Source organism: Panthera uncia, chromosome B1, assembly GCF_023721935.1.
Source record: "Panthera uncia isolate 11264 chromosome B1, Puncia_PCG_1.0, whole genome shotgun sequence".
Classification (NCBI taxonomy): Eukaryota; Metazoa; Chordata; class Mammalia; order Carnivora; family Felidae; genus Panthera; species Panthera uncia.
This window is the reverse complement of record NC_064811.1, coordinates 88,609,987-88,624,521: the sequence shown is the minus strand read 5'-3', so window position 1 is coordinate 88,624,521 and position 14,535 is coordinate 88,609,987. Positions and strand designations below refer to the sequence as shown.

At 41.0% G+C, this 14,535-nt stretch overlaps 1 protein-coding gene across 6 annotated transcripts in view; it reads right to left on the bottom strand.

The window, feature by feature from the left end:
• The window catches only part of LOC125923005 (uncharacterized), a 73,912-nt gene that overhangs the window by 28,400 nt on the left and 30,977 nt on the right, over positions 1-14,535 (bottom strand). The window contains exons 5-7 of one of the 6 annotated variants that reach the window (XR_007457858.1): positions 7,186-7,280; positions 6,043-6,084; positions 4,105-4,121 (exon numbers count right to left, since the gene is read on the bottom strand). The exons of 3 other annotated variants lie outside the window; for them this stretch is intronic. Coding sequence is in view for 2 of the 3 variants with exons in the window: in XM_049631002.1 (XP_049486959.1) it covers positions 4,092-4,121; positions 6,043-6,084 (72 nt within the window). In the remaining variant the exon portion in view is untranslated. Of the gene's footprint in view, positions 1-2,597; positions 4,122-6,042; positions 6,085-7,185; positions 7,281-13,328; positions 14,170-14,535 lie in introns of those variants that run through there. 2 more of the 6 variants (XM_049631002.1, XM_049631004.1) reach the window with 2 other exon arrangements.

Here is a 14,535-nt window from a genome sequence, read left to right as displayed (position 1 = left end):
GTAGTGCTCCTCTGAACTCACTTTGGAATTATATTTGGAAAGACAGAATTATGTCGTGATTGGCCCTCCATTGCTCTCAATAGTCCCTTGAATGGATATTCAGGACTTTCCTCTAAAATCATTAATTACATGAACCTGATGACTTATAATTTTCAAATCATCCTGCATGAACATAGGGCTAATGAGTTCCTTCTGCCTTCCTATGAGGAGAGGTTGGCACTCTCCTCTCTCAGGACAGGAGTTGACTATGAACATCTTCTACATCAGCTCGGCAGTCTTGTGCATTCCCTGGTATGGAGCTCCAAGGGACCCAGGGACCTGGTGAGAGAGGGAATTGGACTTCTGTTCATGAACCCTGGCTTCTTCTTGTGACTGCCTATGTGTCAGCTTGGCAAGGCTAAAGTACTCAGTTATTAAGCGCCAGCCTAGGTATTGCTGTGACGATAATTTGCAGATGTGGTTAACATCGACAATCAGTTAACTTCAAGTAAACAAGATTGTCCTCAATCATATGAGTGGCCTCTTCCAATCAGAAGAAAGACCTTAAAAGCAAAACTGAGGTTTTTTTCCTGGGAAGAAGAAATCCCACTTGTGGATAGCAGTTCCGGTTCCTGCCTGAGAGTCTCCAGTGTCTTGCAGGTTCTGGTCTTCAGTAGAACCTTGACTGATATACTGTCCACTGTAGCTTTCCCTCATCAGCATCCCTCTCAGCCAGGCTAACACATTTTTCAAGCACAGTAACAAGCCCAAAGGGATGGACAAAGCATCTTCCCCTCAGGCCATGGAAAGGATCTGCCTCAAAGCAGCAGGAAGTGCAGTCTGCCTGACAAGAAGACTGGGAAGGAGAGACAGGAATACCCTTTGCCTTCAGACCCTGGTGTACAGGTTCTCCCCGAGGCAGTTTGTGTCTCTTCCACTGTTGCTGCCCAGTAGTGGGGCCAGGTGGGGGGCAGTTTGGGGCTTGGGGGGTGGAGGTGTGGGGGGAAGGGGGAAATTGCTCAACACTGAAGTATTTCCATGCCTAGGCACAACCAGGTGAAATAATTGTGGAAAAAACACTTGCTTTCAATTTAATGATTTATTCACAGTTTAATGGTATCTCAGGGCATTTATTTTGCATTTAAGATGAAAAGCATAGATTTATATATATTATGGAAATAGATGTACTTCTCATTTTGTTTTTTTATTTTATTTTTTTTTAATTTTTTTAACGTTTATTTATTTTTGAGACAGAGAGAGACAGAGCATGAACAGGGGAGGAGCAGAGAGAAAGGGAGACACAGAATCCGAAACAGGCTCCAGGCTCTGAGCTGTCAGCACAGAGCCCGACGCGGGGCTCGAACCCACAGACCGTGAGATCATGACCTGAGCCGAAGTCTCAGTCAGTCTTAACCGACCAAGCCACCCAGGCGCCCCAATGTACTTCTCATTTTGAAAGCCCAATCTGCTCAGTGGCACTGACATGAGGGAGAGATGGGACACACCTGTTTGTGCACTCACATGGGTGTTCTTTAAGCTGCGTCTAGAGAGGACTTTAATTTTTACAATATGTGGTTAAAACACTAAAATGTGCATACACGGTGATTCCAGGTCTAAGATTGTATCCTGAGGATATACGTAAAGTTGTAACTTATACAAGATCTCATCTCAGTTGTGAAAAATCAGAAGCCACTTGCATGCCCAACAGCAAGGTTAGTAAACGATGGTAAGGCAATATATGGTAGAATAAAATAAAAATAGCTGTCATTCACTGAATAGTGTACCAAGCACTGTTCTATAAGGGCTTTATGTTCTCAACTCACTCAGTCCTCACAGCAAACCTACGAGGCACATCCTATGTCCCCTTTTTACAGATGAGCTAACTAAGGCACAGAGCGGCAAGGTCAAGTGCACAAGGTCGCACAGTTAGCAGGTGTAGGCAGGATTCCAGCCTGAGCACGTGGGCTCCAGAGCCCACGCGCTGCGTACATGCTGTGCCTCACTCTCAAGAAGGATGATGTTATTTCAAACACGCATATGTTCAGATACGTATACACAAAGCAGCTGCTCCAGATGAGCTTGCCCAGTAAGATATGGGGCAAACAAAAATGGAAATTCTACACTTTAAAATCAACGATCTTCCTTTTTTCTTTATTGCTCATCTGTATTTACTAAATTTTCTACAATGAATATCTAATATCTTACAGTTTAAAAATAAAAACCGTCAAAATCCATTTTATTATTTTGATTGAGAACAAACTCTTAATTTGTCTGGTCGGAGACTAGAGTCAGCTCAATGAAGACCAACGTTCAGGACAGCTACTCAAGCAAATTCATTCCAGAAGAATGTGAACCAGGCAGCACAGGGAGAGAACTCCTCCAGGGCACAAGTTCCAGGCCCCTTCGTCACACACACCATCAGTGAGCCAGTCAACCAACAAGCCCTCTGCTAGGAATATTGCTAATCTGAGAACATCTGCGCCTGCCCTTAGCTAGTTTCCAAAACCCCCGTTCTCTCAACCCGGCCAATCATTGTGATTATTAACAGGGACCATGAGTTTCAAGTTCATAATCTTCTGAAAAGTCAGGAAATAAAATAAGTAATAAATAAATAATATAATAAATAAATAAAATCAGTGGTGAGTTGGGACTTCACAGAACTCTTTGTCCCTGGGTGTGTAGTCTTTATATTTATTGAATGAGATAAGAAAATAATCAGACATGTAAAGGTTAGACAGAACTGAATAGACTCTTACAGATAAACTTCAAATATCTTCATTTGACAAAGATCCCAAGGCTCAGAGAGATCAAATAACTTGCTCTCAGTTACCCAGACTGTCAGAGGCCAAACCATAATTAAAAACCAATTGTTTAGTGCCTAGTCCAACACTCCCTCTGTTTGAGCCATGCTACCTCAAGCGTTTGGATTCCGTTGAAAGGAGGTATTGGTATAAAAAAAATACATATTTTATAAAAACCATCTTGCATTCACTTTTATTATACTAGCAATACACACAAAAGTATACGGAGTAACGCATGCACATAGGTCCCCTTCCACATACCATGACAACCCCTCACCAAGAGGTAATTACCATGGTCAGTAATTTGGGATGTGACCTTCCAAATCCCTTTCCACAGATACCATACATGTATTTAGTGACATGCTAGAACGAGCTTATACTGGTTCTTGAGAGCCACCTTAAATGTTCAGGAAAAGTTGTGAGCTGGTTGTTAAACACAGTCAGAATTAAAAATTAATTTATATAAACTTATAATTAAGTTGGATTAAAAACAAAGATAAAAAGTACTCACAACTCATCACTTCCTTGTTTGTTTGTTTTACAACTTTTTAGTGTTGTCTACATTCCTCGGGTTATCTCCATTTATTGGATCTGTACGATGGAAAGAATAATGGTGTGTTTCTCTACGTCTCTCCCCAGCTTCACATTTTTACATTTATAGGATCCACCATCATGGGAGCATTTACACCAAGGAAATTGACAAACGCTACAGATCAGGGCAGGCCCTCCCCTCGCTGAGACAGCCAGTTTTTGAGCATTTACTAGCATACCATAAGAGACTTTTTTACAAGTTCTTTTTTCTTTCTAATAAATAGACTATTGAAAACTTTTAAAAATCCGTTAAATGCATTTATTTTCCTTGGCGAAAATAGAGATGAAGCACTCACTGAAACATGTAAAATATCAACGTGTTTTTTAAACTATGACTCTTCTTCTCTCCCGCAATAACCTGCTCCCTTGATAATCTAAACTTCTATTTTAACCAAATCCCAGTTCCTTTTAACTTTCCTCTTCAAGGATATTACGCCTCCCCTCCTCAATTCACCCCCACATCTTTCAAGCTCTCTTAAGAGAGAAAGAGAATTTTTAATGGCAGAGGTGAAGTTTCCCAAAGGTAATTACTTAATAGGCAACCAAACAAGAATGGCTGGATTTGCTTGGCCATGGTAAGCACCAGCTCCTGCTAGGGGCCACTCGGGCACTCTGAGGCTCCTGAATGTCAGAGGGAAAGCAATATACTCAGGCCCTTTTGTTGACACACCAAAAGATTAGGTTTCCTTAAATTCCTAAGGAATTTCAGAAGATTAACTTTTAGATAGGAAACTTCATAGGCTGAGCAGGCTGAGAAAAGAAAAAAGAAAAAAATCATGTCACCCTCAAGCAGTTCCATCAAGGGATGAAATTTTAAATCACATCATGTCTCACACCCATTGCTTAGTGCAAAATAAATCACTTGAACAGAGGGCAAGCCAATTTTTACTTTAAAAATGTTGTGTCCTAAGGCTGTCTTCTTGAACTTCAAAAGCACACTTTGTAATTACTCTACCTATCAAAGGAAACTCAACATTTCACCTCCAATTTCTTCAGCTTGTGTTATCACTTTTAATTGTTAATAAACCACATTAATTTTAAACTGATTATTCTGTTTGGGAATTCAATGTTTTCCAACAGAATACACTGAATTATATATAAGTGGGCTTATTTATGTACCAGCTATAGTTAGGTGGGGCTTTTTCTCACTACCTGTCATTTGTTTTATTTTTAGTAATTTCTGTCCTTTTGGAGACTCATAGCAATTCATGTCCCTCATTTTTTTAAAGGAACATTTCTAGGAATAAGAAGGATAAAAAAAATGCCAGGGATTTGGGGGGGTTGGGGTTTGTGCTCAACATTGATATCATTTGCTTGTGGGTCATGAACCTGCCCATGACTTTTTATTTTTTTTAAAGAAAGCAAAGGACTAAGAAATAATTTGCTAAACTCAGACCACACCATCAACCTTCGTTCAGATTTGTTCATTTTCCTAACAAGATGTTCCCCAACCTGGAATTAACAAGACAAGTTCTTCTTGCTATCAACCTTCCTGCCTCTGTAGGCACTGACCATGTCTATTTGACAAAAGCATATATTTGCTTACAAACCATATTTATCCAGCCCAGTCAATTTGTTTGTTACCAGCCATGGTAACAAACAAAAGGGTCTTGAGATGGAAACATGCCATGTTTGTCTCCACTCTAGCATCAAGCTCAGAATTCAGGAGTTGAGAGCAGTTCCTGCTTGACTAAAAAAATTCTGAGAACATAGAACATCCTTCTCTCTACCTTAACTGTGCCCATAGTGCCGAACCCTCCACCTGGAGGGAGCTCCTTCTCCTCTGCCAACAAGACTGGTTCTGCATGCCCTTCCCAGCCTCCTGGATAACTGACATGCCTTCCACATTGGACCTCTTATCACCACCGCACCCACCATCATCATCACCATCATCATCCTTTATCAAGGGCTTTCTGTGGTGCCAGGCACTGTTCTACATGTTTTACATGTGTTGATTTAAGTAAACCTCACCACGACCATTATTATTAACACTCTGTAGACATAGGTAGGACACTGAGGCACTGAGAGGTTCGTGTCCAAGGCCACTCAGCTGGTAGATGACAGAGCAGGCCAGCTCCAGGGACTGTGCACTCAAGCACTCTGCCATACCTCCCTACTTCATCAAGCTACTTAGTTACCTGTATAATTGCTTCTCCACTGGCCTAAGTACTCCCAGAGGGTAGGGACCATCCATCATGCATTCCTACATTCCCCGGGGTGCCTGCCATAGTAGCTGGTGCATAGTAGAGGCTCATTACCTGTTTATGGAATGAATGAATGGATTTTTCCTACCATTTCCAGGTGTATGAACTGGGAGATGTCTCCGCAAGAAGACAGCCTATGGTGGCACCAAGCTGGTAGCCCTGGACAGTACATGGCCTAAAGTCAAAAATCTGTCCGCTCCTGGGCCATATAAGGTGAGCAACATAACTGATTTGGTCAATCAGCTAAACACTGATCGGTATCACCTCCCCTAGAAAGTTATGACAAGTAAAGTGCCACAGATGGCACCTGGCATACTGTAAGTCAATGATGGAGGTTCACATAAGCTAGCAGGGCTAATGTTACGTTGGTGGTAAGGTGGGGAAGGTTGACATATTAGCATATCTTTCTGATTCTTTTAGCAATCCGCTAACAAAATTATAATTTAAATTTATTTATTTATACATACCCTGTCTTTTCCCCCAAAACAGTTTATATATTCAGCAGATCTCTACATTGGAAGTGGAAAGAAATAAAAAAAAAAACAAAAATAAGGACAGTAAATGGAACTTAGAACGAGGCTAATACCAAAAAAAAAAAAAAAAAAAAGTGCATAATAGTCTTTATATATTTGCTATGGCTGAAGCAAAAGATTAAAATGTATATAGTAATTTATAATGTACATTCACAAAGACACTTCCTATGGGGTCTTCAAAGCAGCCATTCCCTATAGCTAATGTTATTATGTGCAGGTCACAGGTCAGGAACTTGAGGCTCAAAGAAATCAAGAAACTTGACTGAGTTCACACAGATAGTAAGTGTGACTGGAACCAAAGCCAAAATGAACCCTTTGGGGGAAGAAATTAATTCCAAAGCCTGTTGCCTAAGAGGGCTCACAAATCCGCCACAACTTGAGCCATCTCTTCCAAATGGGAGAAAATAATGAACCATGATAGCTTGGGTAAAATCTTTCTTTGTCTGTTTAACCAACAATTATTACAGTATAATAATAATTTCGCAGATGTGCAAAATCTGAGTGTGATTCTAGAACTGATGTTTTGTGAGTCTGATGGTACATCTCCACACGCTCCTGCCCACAGAAGTTACACTCTTTCCTCCTCATAGAGCATCCTTTTCCTGAATTTGCGTTCTGAGTAAGGTCAGACTCCACTTCCTCCCCTGCCCTTTACCATAAGTTCCTCAGGTTTTAGTGGCATCTCTTAGGGGGGATGATTGGGGACGAGTGCACTCGCTCCAGGGACGGATTGGGTCTTCTCTGCACAGGGTGTGAGGAAACACAGGACCAACATCCAGACACCTTAGCATAACCCTGATGCTGCCTCCTCACCTCTAATTTGATTGGAACCAAAATGTGAATCAGAAGGGGCTCAGACATGGTACTTGAAAAAAAGAGCACAAAGCAAGGAAACAAGATTTCTGATGATGAAGAAAGAATATTTACAGGCAGAGCATTTCCGGAAGAGTTGCTTCCAAAGAGGGACCTGTATCGTACTAGTCTCGGTGGGCTCTCCTTCTCCTCCACCCCTCCAACCTCTGTACTCCCTCCTTCACCTCCCCTGCTCCCCTCACCACCTCCAGGGCTGTTCCTCACCTGAGCAACTCTAAGGAAAGTGCTTTGGATCCTGCTTTTCCAGAACTGTGCTTCTGAGCCTCTGCTTCTGTCCTCAACATCTACAGAAGGTTTCACTGTGGAGTATACCAGTCAACACAGTGAAGAAACATAATAGTGCCCACTTAGACATGGGATTAATTGCAACCAGACACACCTGAAGAACAAAAATTCCTTAGCCTCCTGCTGACTTACTGTGTGAAGGAGGGGTCCTGCTGATGTGTTAGCAATCTTCCCCAAACAATAAAATAATCTAATGCTTTCTGTTTGGGGAGCAAATCACCACTAATGGGATCTTGCCAATGACACCAACACCCTTGCTGGCCCTCACCTTTCCTGACTTTCCTTACATGGCCCCTCTCTGACTGTGATAATGTACCAGCCTGTATGGATATAGATACTTCTCTTTAGCGAACTAATCACAATTCTAGGGGGAAACCCCAACATCATCTTCTGACTATCTGGAGTCCAACAACTTTGTCTTAGCTATAAAAAACCACCTATGACCAATAGACTGTGGAGATATAGATAGATACATAGATATATATATAATTTATTTATTTTGAGAGAGAGGGAGAAAGCCTCTCCCAGGAGAGAGGGGCAAAGATATACATAGATATAGATATAGATGATATAGATATAGATATAGATATAGATATAGATATAGATATATAGATATAGATAGATAGATATAGATAGATATAGATATAGATATACACACATATACACACACACACACATACACACACACACACATACACACACACACACACACACACACATATATATATACATACATACATATATGGAGAGAGAGAGAGAGAGAAAGAAAGAATCCCAAGTAGGCTCCCCACTCAGCACAAAGCCTGATGTGGGACTCAATCCCACAACCCTGGAATCATGACCTGACCAACTGAGCCACCCAGGCGCCCCTGTGGGTGTTTTGTTGTTGTTGTTTGTTTGTTTAGTTTGTTTGTTTGTGGGTTGTTTGGTGTTTTTTTTTGCTGTGGAAGGACATGAAATAAAATCTAAAGATACCTCAAAAAAAGAAAGGGGAAATAAGTCTAATCATTCAGTCAAATACTCTGCTAAGACAACCACAAAACAGCATCATGGAACAAACTTGGGAGATAATGTAGTATATAGTATGTAGTTGCAGAAATCGAGGCCCAAAGAAGTTAAATGAATGCCCCAAGGCCACAGTACGAGTTAGTGTCTAGACAAGAAGCTGAATGAGCAAGGCAGGCAGCAGGAGAAGAAAAGCACTAAAAGAAGGCAGCCTGAGAATCCAAGACTGCAGGACTGTGCAAGCTACTTGGTCAATTAGAGACAGACACACCCTGGGGTCTCCTGCTGGTCCCATACATTGCCTCCATCCCCACTGCCATTTCCACTGTTTACATGCCTCTCACTCATCCTGGACTGGGTGCCATTTCACATCTACATCTGGGATCTGTCACAGCTGATGAGCCGCAGAGTGGATGACAGACGTCATGTGAGCCCCTTCCCACTCAGTGGGTCCACTTTCTACCCCAGGAATAAAGCAGAAGTTGCTTTATTTATCCTTATTTATCTATGCCCTCTCCCTATCCACCCCCACCCCCCCCAAAAAAAGTCTTGTCACAAAAAGATTTTAAGCCACCTTATTTTTTTTTAAGTCTTAAGCAGCAGAGGTTTATGACCTCTGTTTGAATTTTTTGAAAGTGCCACAATGAAGCATGAGTTCAAAGTGTCATCATCTTTTTGCAGGTGGATAGCTAAAATACCCTGTTCAACTTGCTTACCAAAACAAGTTAAAGAGAAATTGGAAAGAGGACTACAGCACATGTTAAAGGGTTTTTAAAAAATGAGTGTTATCACGTAAGAACTAACTTCCTTTTTCTATGGTCTGGTACTTGCAGCTTGAAATAACAGCTGGCCCTTGGTGACAGCACACTGAGGAAGCCACATCTGCCTCTAACAATCCTCTTGGAGGCTGAAGACTGAGGCTTGAGGCCTTAAAGGAGTCCTAAAGACTGGATTCTAATTTATTCACAGCTGATTTATTTATAGACTTTTTTTTTCCTAAATTTCTTTGTGATGTTTAGTAATACACAAAGGTAAGTTTTCCCATATAAATAAAACTGATCACTACTGCCAACTATATCAAAAAACAACTGTTAAACTGTGAGTCTTTGCAAAGAGGGGGAGTGTTCAGAGCCTGGATATGCAAAATAGCATCTGATATTGCATGTTTGGAGCAATCAAACACATCTGGGAAAAGAAACCCACTGCCGCTTAAAGTACCTGCTCTATTCTCTAGCACATCTGTGGTGCAATTAAAGAACCTAGTGCACAATTAAAATTCAGGTCAGCTAACAGCAACAATGGGGCTCTTTGATGTGAGGTCAGCTTTGGTCATTCTCATATACTCATTAAACAGGTTAATCAACTTAGTGCAGGATATAGGACAGGACTGACCAAAAATCTATTTAATTACCATTACCCTGAAAGCATTGGTAGAGAGATCTATTTTATTTGTTTGGCATAGCAACTACTGTTCATTGTCACTGCATGCTAGAGCTAAAGGTGCCACTTCTGGAATTGTGTGCTTTTTTCACAGCTAATGACATGTAGATATAACACAAATATTTGTTTGTATTTATTATTAATGTATTATAAAGGCAGATGGCTTGGTGTATGTCTTTCCTTTTCCCCCATGTACACTTCTCTCTTTTGGTTAAAGTACTGAAGCATGGGTTAAATTTGTGGAAGATGTCTCATGCTCTTTTCATTTGTTTGCTTTACCTTGGGTCAAGAAGGTGTGAATGTGACATATTCAGTATGGATGAGTAAACTTGACTCATGTTCTCCTAATGGGTTTTATCCAGCACCTGTAAGGAAGGACAGGTAATATGACCAAGTAGTGCGTATGGTGAACACTCAAGTAGAAAGACCTGAACTTTAGGTCAAATAGACTTGGATTTGAATCCAGCTCCCTGATCTATACTCACTGACAAAATGAAGACAATAAGATGACTTCGCAGCATTGTTGTGAGGATACAATAAAATAATGTATATAAAGTGCTTAGTGCAGTGCTTAATACATGGTAGAACTTAATGATGCCTATTCATTAAGAAAATGCTTTCCTGAGTCACTGAGGAATCTACAACACCATTAATCAGGGTGCAATTTTCTCTTCCTACTTAAAACCAATATTCAGTGCTTCTCAAAACAAACCAGTTTTTTATAAGTTTGTTTATGTTATTTTATTTTATTTTATTTTATTTTATTTTATTTTATTTTATTTTTTTAGTAATCCTTACACCCAATGTGGGGCTCAAACCCGCAACCTCGAGATCAACAGTCGCATGTTGTCCCAACTGAGACCAGGCACCGCAATCAGTTTTTGTTTTTTTTTAATGACAAAACTGAAAATACAATATATGGTGTTAAAGAAAATAACGAAAATTCATAACTAATGGGGTCTAAATGACTTCAACAGGAAGGCACTGTGAGTGGGTGTCACAGGTATTATAAATGCTTCTTGTGTCATGCCCAAATAAGATACAGGGAGTCCCATCTTTGGGGAACAGGAGGTGACATAGGAACACTCAAGGTTAAAAAATCACGAGTGCCTGGTTGACTCAGTTAATAGAGTCCATGGCTCATGATCTCAGGGTTATGAGTTTTCAAGCCCCATGTTGAGCATGGAGACTACATTTAAAAAAAAAAAAAAAAAGTGGCGCCTGGGTGGCTCAATCGGTTAAGCGACCAACTCTTGATATGGACTCAGGTCATGATCTCACAGTCACGAGATTGAGCCCCTGCTTGGACTCTGCACTGGGTGTGAGCCTGTTTGAGATTCTCTCTCTCCTTCTCCCTCTGCCCCTTCCCCACTTGCATGCGTACACTGCTTGCTCTCTCTCTTAAAAAAAAAAAAAAGGGGTTAGGGTACCTGGGTGGCTCAGTTGGTTGATCGTCCCACTCTTGATTTCGGCTCAGGTCATGATCTCCCAGTTTGTGAGATAGAGCCCCACGTCAGGCTCTGTGTTGACAGTGCAAGACGGCTTGGGATTCTCTGTCTCCCTCTCTCTCTGCCCCTCCCCTGCTCATGCCTGTGCATGTACATGTGTGTGTGCTCTCTCTCTCTCTCTCTCTCTCTCTCTCAAAAATAAATAAATAAACATTTTTTAAAAAGGTTAAAAATCATAAGCAGCCCCATATCCCTTTGGAAAATACACTTGATTCTTGTTACTCATGGTAGTTATGTTCTGTACAGTCACCACAACCACTGAATTAGCAAACACTGAACCAGTGTTCCTAGGGGGAAATATAGGGTTAAGCTCCTATGAGCTTCTTGTTACAACATTTTTGTCAAGAAATCAATACAAAACCTTATTTTGTATGTGTTTCTCTTTAAAGACATCTTATTTAACACATACCGTTGGTTCATTAACATTGAACTCACAGCCAACAGCACTTCAACTCGTGTCTGAATGAAGCTTATCTAGAATGAAGCTCACCAGAATGGAAATGATCCCTTTGTGTCTCTCGTCCACCAAATCACAGATGATCTTGTTGTTGAAATACTGAATGGGCTCCCACTGAAATGACAAAGAGAAAAGAATTCTCCGAGGGGGAATGGAGGAAGTTTCTCCATAAGGCAGGGTCACAGCCTCTTGCACACAGACAGCAACTCAGTATTGTTCTTGGGGCCATTTTACACAGCAAAAATACCAACAAAAAGCACAAAAATACAAAAAGCAGATTAAATTGACCACAAAAAGGATACTTGTTTATCATGTGCAAACAGAAATAAGAATACAGTGCCGGATTGTTCAACCACAGCTGAGAAATGTGTGTTGGGCAACTCAAAGTTTTCACCATTCCACCCATGCCCAATATCTATTGGGGGCAGGGGGTACAAATAAATTTTAACAAGTAGGTGAATTCACAATTGCAAAATCCATGAATAATAAGGCTCAACTGTCAACTTGAAATTTGACATGTCCCCTCTCAATAAGCCCTATATGGCAAGTCTTTTCTTCAGTGTTTGATGGAAAGCTCCTTTGGGAAATTACCAGATAAAGCCACTGAGTGGCATTTAGGGGACACATTGCGTGAAAAACACTATAGTAACTATGTTGTGTTTATTATGTGCCAAGCACAAGTCGAAGTTTAGTTTATTAATTAAATATATGTTAATAGTTGTAGTTATTTATTAAATACTTTTATTATTTAATGATTCAAGTTGTTGCTTTCCTCTATTTTTGATTTAGAAAAGTTAGTTTGGGTGCCCTAGGAAGGAAGCTATCCCAGGTGGTTGGAAGTAGAAAAGCATACCAGTAGGAAGACTAGAAGCCATGGATTTCTAGAAGTGTTCTCTCACCCCACCTCTTATATAAGAGCATCTATTGATTCATGCTGAAACCAGCCACTACTAGCTAGGCTCAACAGGGTCAGCCAAGTGGAATCTACTTCAGAGAGCTACATAACTCTCAGGATGACAAAGTGTTACACCTGGATGGGAGTCTAATCGTCATCTAACTGAATCTCGCTCGATCTTCCTCGCTCTCTCTTTTTTTTCTTTTTTCACTTTTAATTTTTTTAATTTATTTTTGAGAGACAGAGAAAGAGCATGAGCAGGGGAGGGGCAGAGACAGAAAGGAGACACAGAATCTGAAGCAGGCTCCAGGCTCTGAGCTGTCAGCACAGAGCCCGATGCGGGGCTCGAACCTACGAACCCTGAGATCACAATCTGAGTTGAAGTCAGATGCCCAACCAACTGAGCCACCCAGGTGCCCCCCCCTAAAATAAATAAATAAGCAAGCGTAACAAATATGTTATAAAATCACATTGTGGTTTAAAATGTGGCACTGAAGAAGGGATATACAAACAGACCAGTGGAGTGGAATACATGCATGGCCATAAAACACACACACACACACACACACACACACACACACACACACAGCAAGTTTATATGGATGTATGGGTAATCATCTGTAGCACCACTTGAAATCATTTACCAAAATAAATTATAAAGAACTAAACATGTTTATAAATTAGAAAATACAGATATGATATAGATTGATTAATTTTACAATAGTGGATGAAATTACAGAAGAAAATATCAACTATGTAAAATATTTAATCCTCTGTTTAATAAAAAGTAAAGAAAATGAGAATTATATTTTAGCAGACTCCGATGATTGCCTACCCGGTGTCCATTCTTTCCTATTTACTTGCTAACAGAACTCCAGTGTTGCCAAAGGAGCAAGGTATCCAATTAATAATCCTGTCTTAGACATCTTTGCAGCAAGGGGTGGCTATGTGGTAAGTTAGGAAAGAAGAAAAGTATTGGAGACTGTTGAAGAAGGCATCCAGCGAAACTTCACAAAAAAGACACACTGTAGCAAATGCTTGGTGCTCTTCCCAGTTCCCCTCAGAAACCCTTTATCTGCTGTGTGTGACAACATTCTTGTTTCTGGAGGTTCTGATCCTGACAGCTCACACCTGTTACTTTCTTCAACGACCTTTGAGCTACTAGAGTATCTTTGCCTAGATGTCAGAAGGGCCTGGGTGTTCACCTCCCCATCCTTCCCCCTTGCCTGGGGTGGGGGTCTGAAGGTGGGAGCTACTTGGCTTTGAGAGGACACCAACCTGCTTGATTTATGCTTAGAGTCCAAGATGGGGCTGCAGCACTCCCTTGCGTGGCTTTATCTTCTCTATGCTGTTTCCCTTACTCTACTCATCAATTTCTCCCAGAAATACTTCCTACGTAAGTCACTAACACAAGAACGGGCCAAGGCCTGCTTCTGGGGAATCTGACCTAAGACATATTCTCAGCTGGCCTGCCCTTTCATCTTTTGTTCCTTCACGCTGCCACCTTTTTTCTTTTTGGAGCATGGGAGAAATGCCTGGAGGTTCAGCAGCCATCTGGCAAACACGAGGCAAGAAGCACCAGGTCACAGATCCATACACTAAGGATGATATAGCAAAAAGACGGGGAAAACCTGATTACCTGATGGTTTAATTAAATTGTCCTACTAGTCCTGGATAGACTTATTTTTGCATAAAACAGGTAACTACTTACTGAGGTGCCTGGTGGGGCATATAATAACACCCGCCCCCCCCCAAAAAAAAGATGTCCACATCCTAATTCCTAAACCTGTAGCTGGGCCATGTTACACAACAAAGAGGAATTAAGGGTGCAGATGGAATTAAAGTTGCTACTCTGCTAACCTTAAAGCGGGGAGATTAGTCTGAATTATCCAGGTGGGCCTGGTGTAATCACAAGAGTTTTTAAAAGCGGAAACGGAAGAAAAAGAGAGATCAGAGCTAAAGAA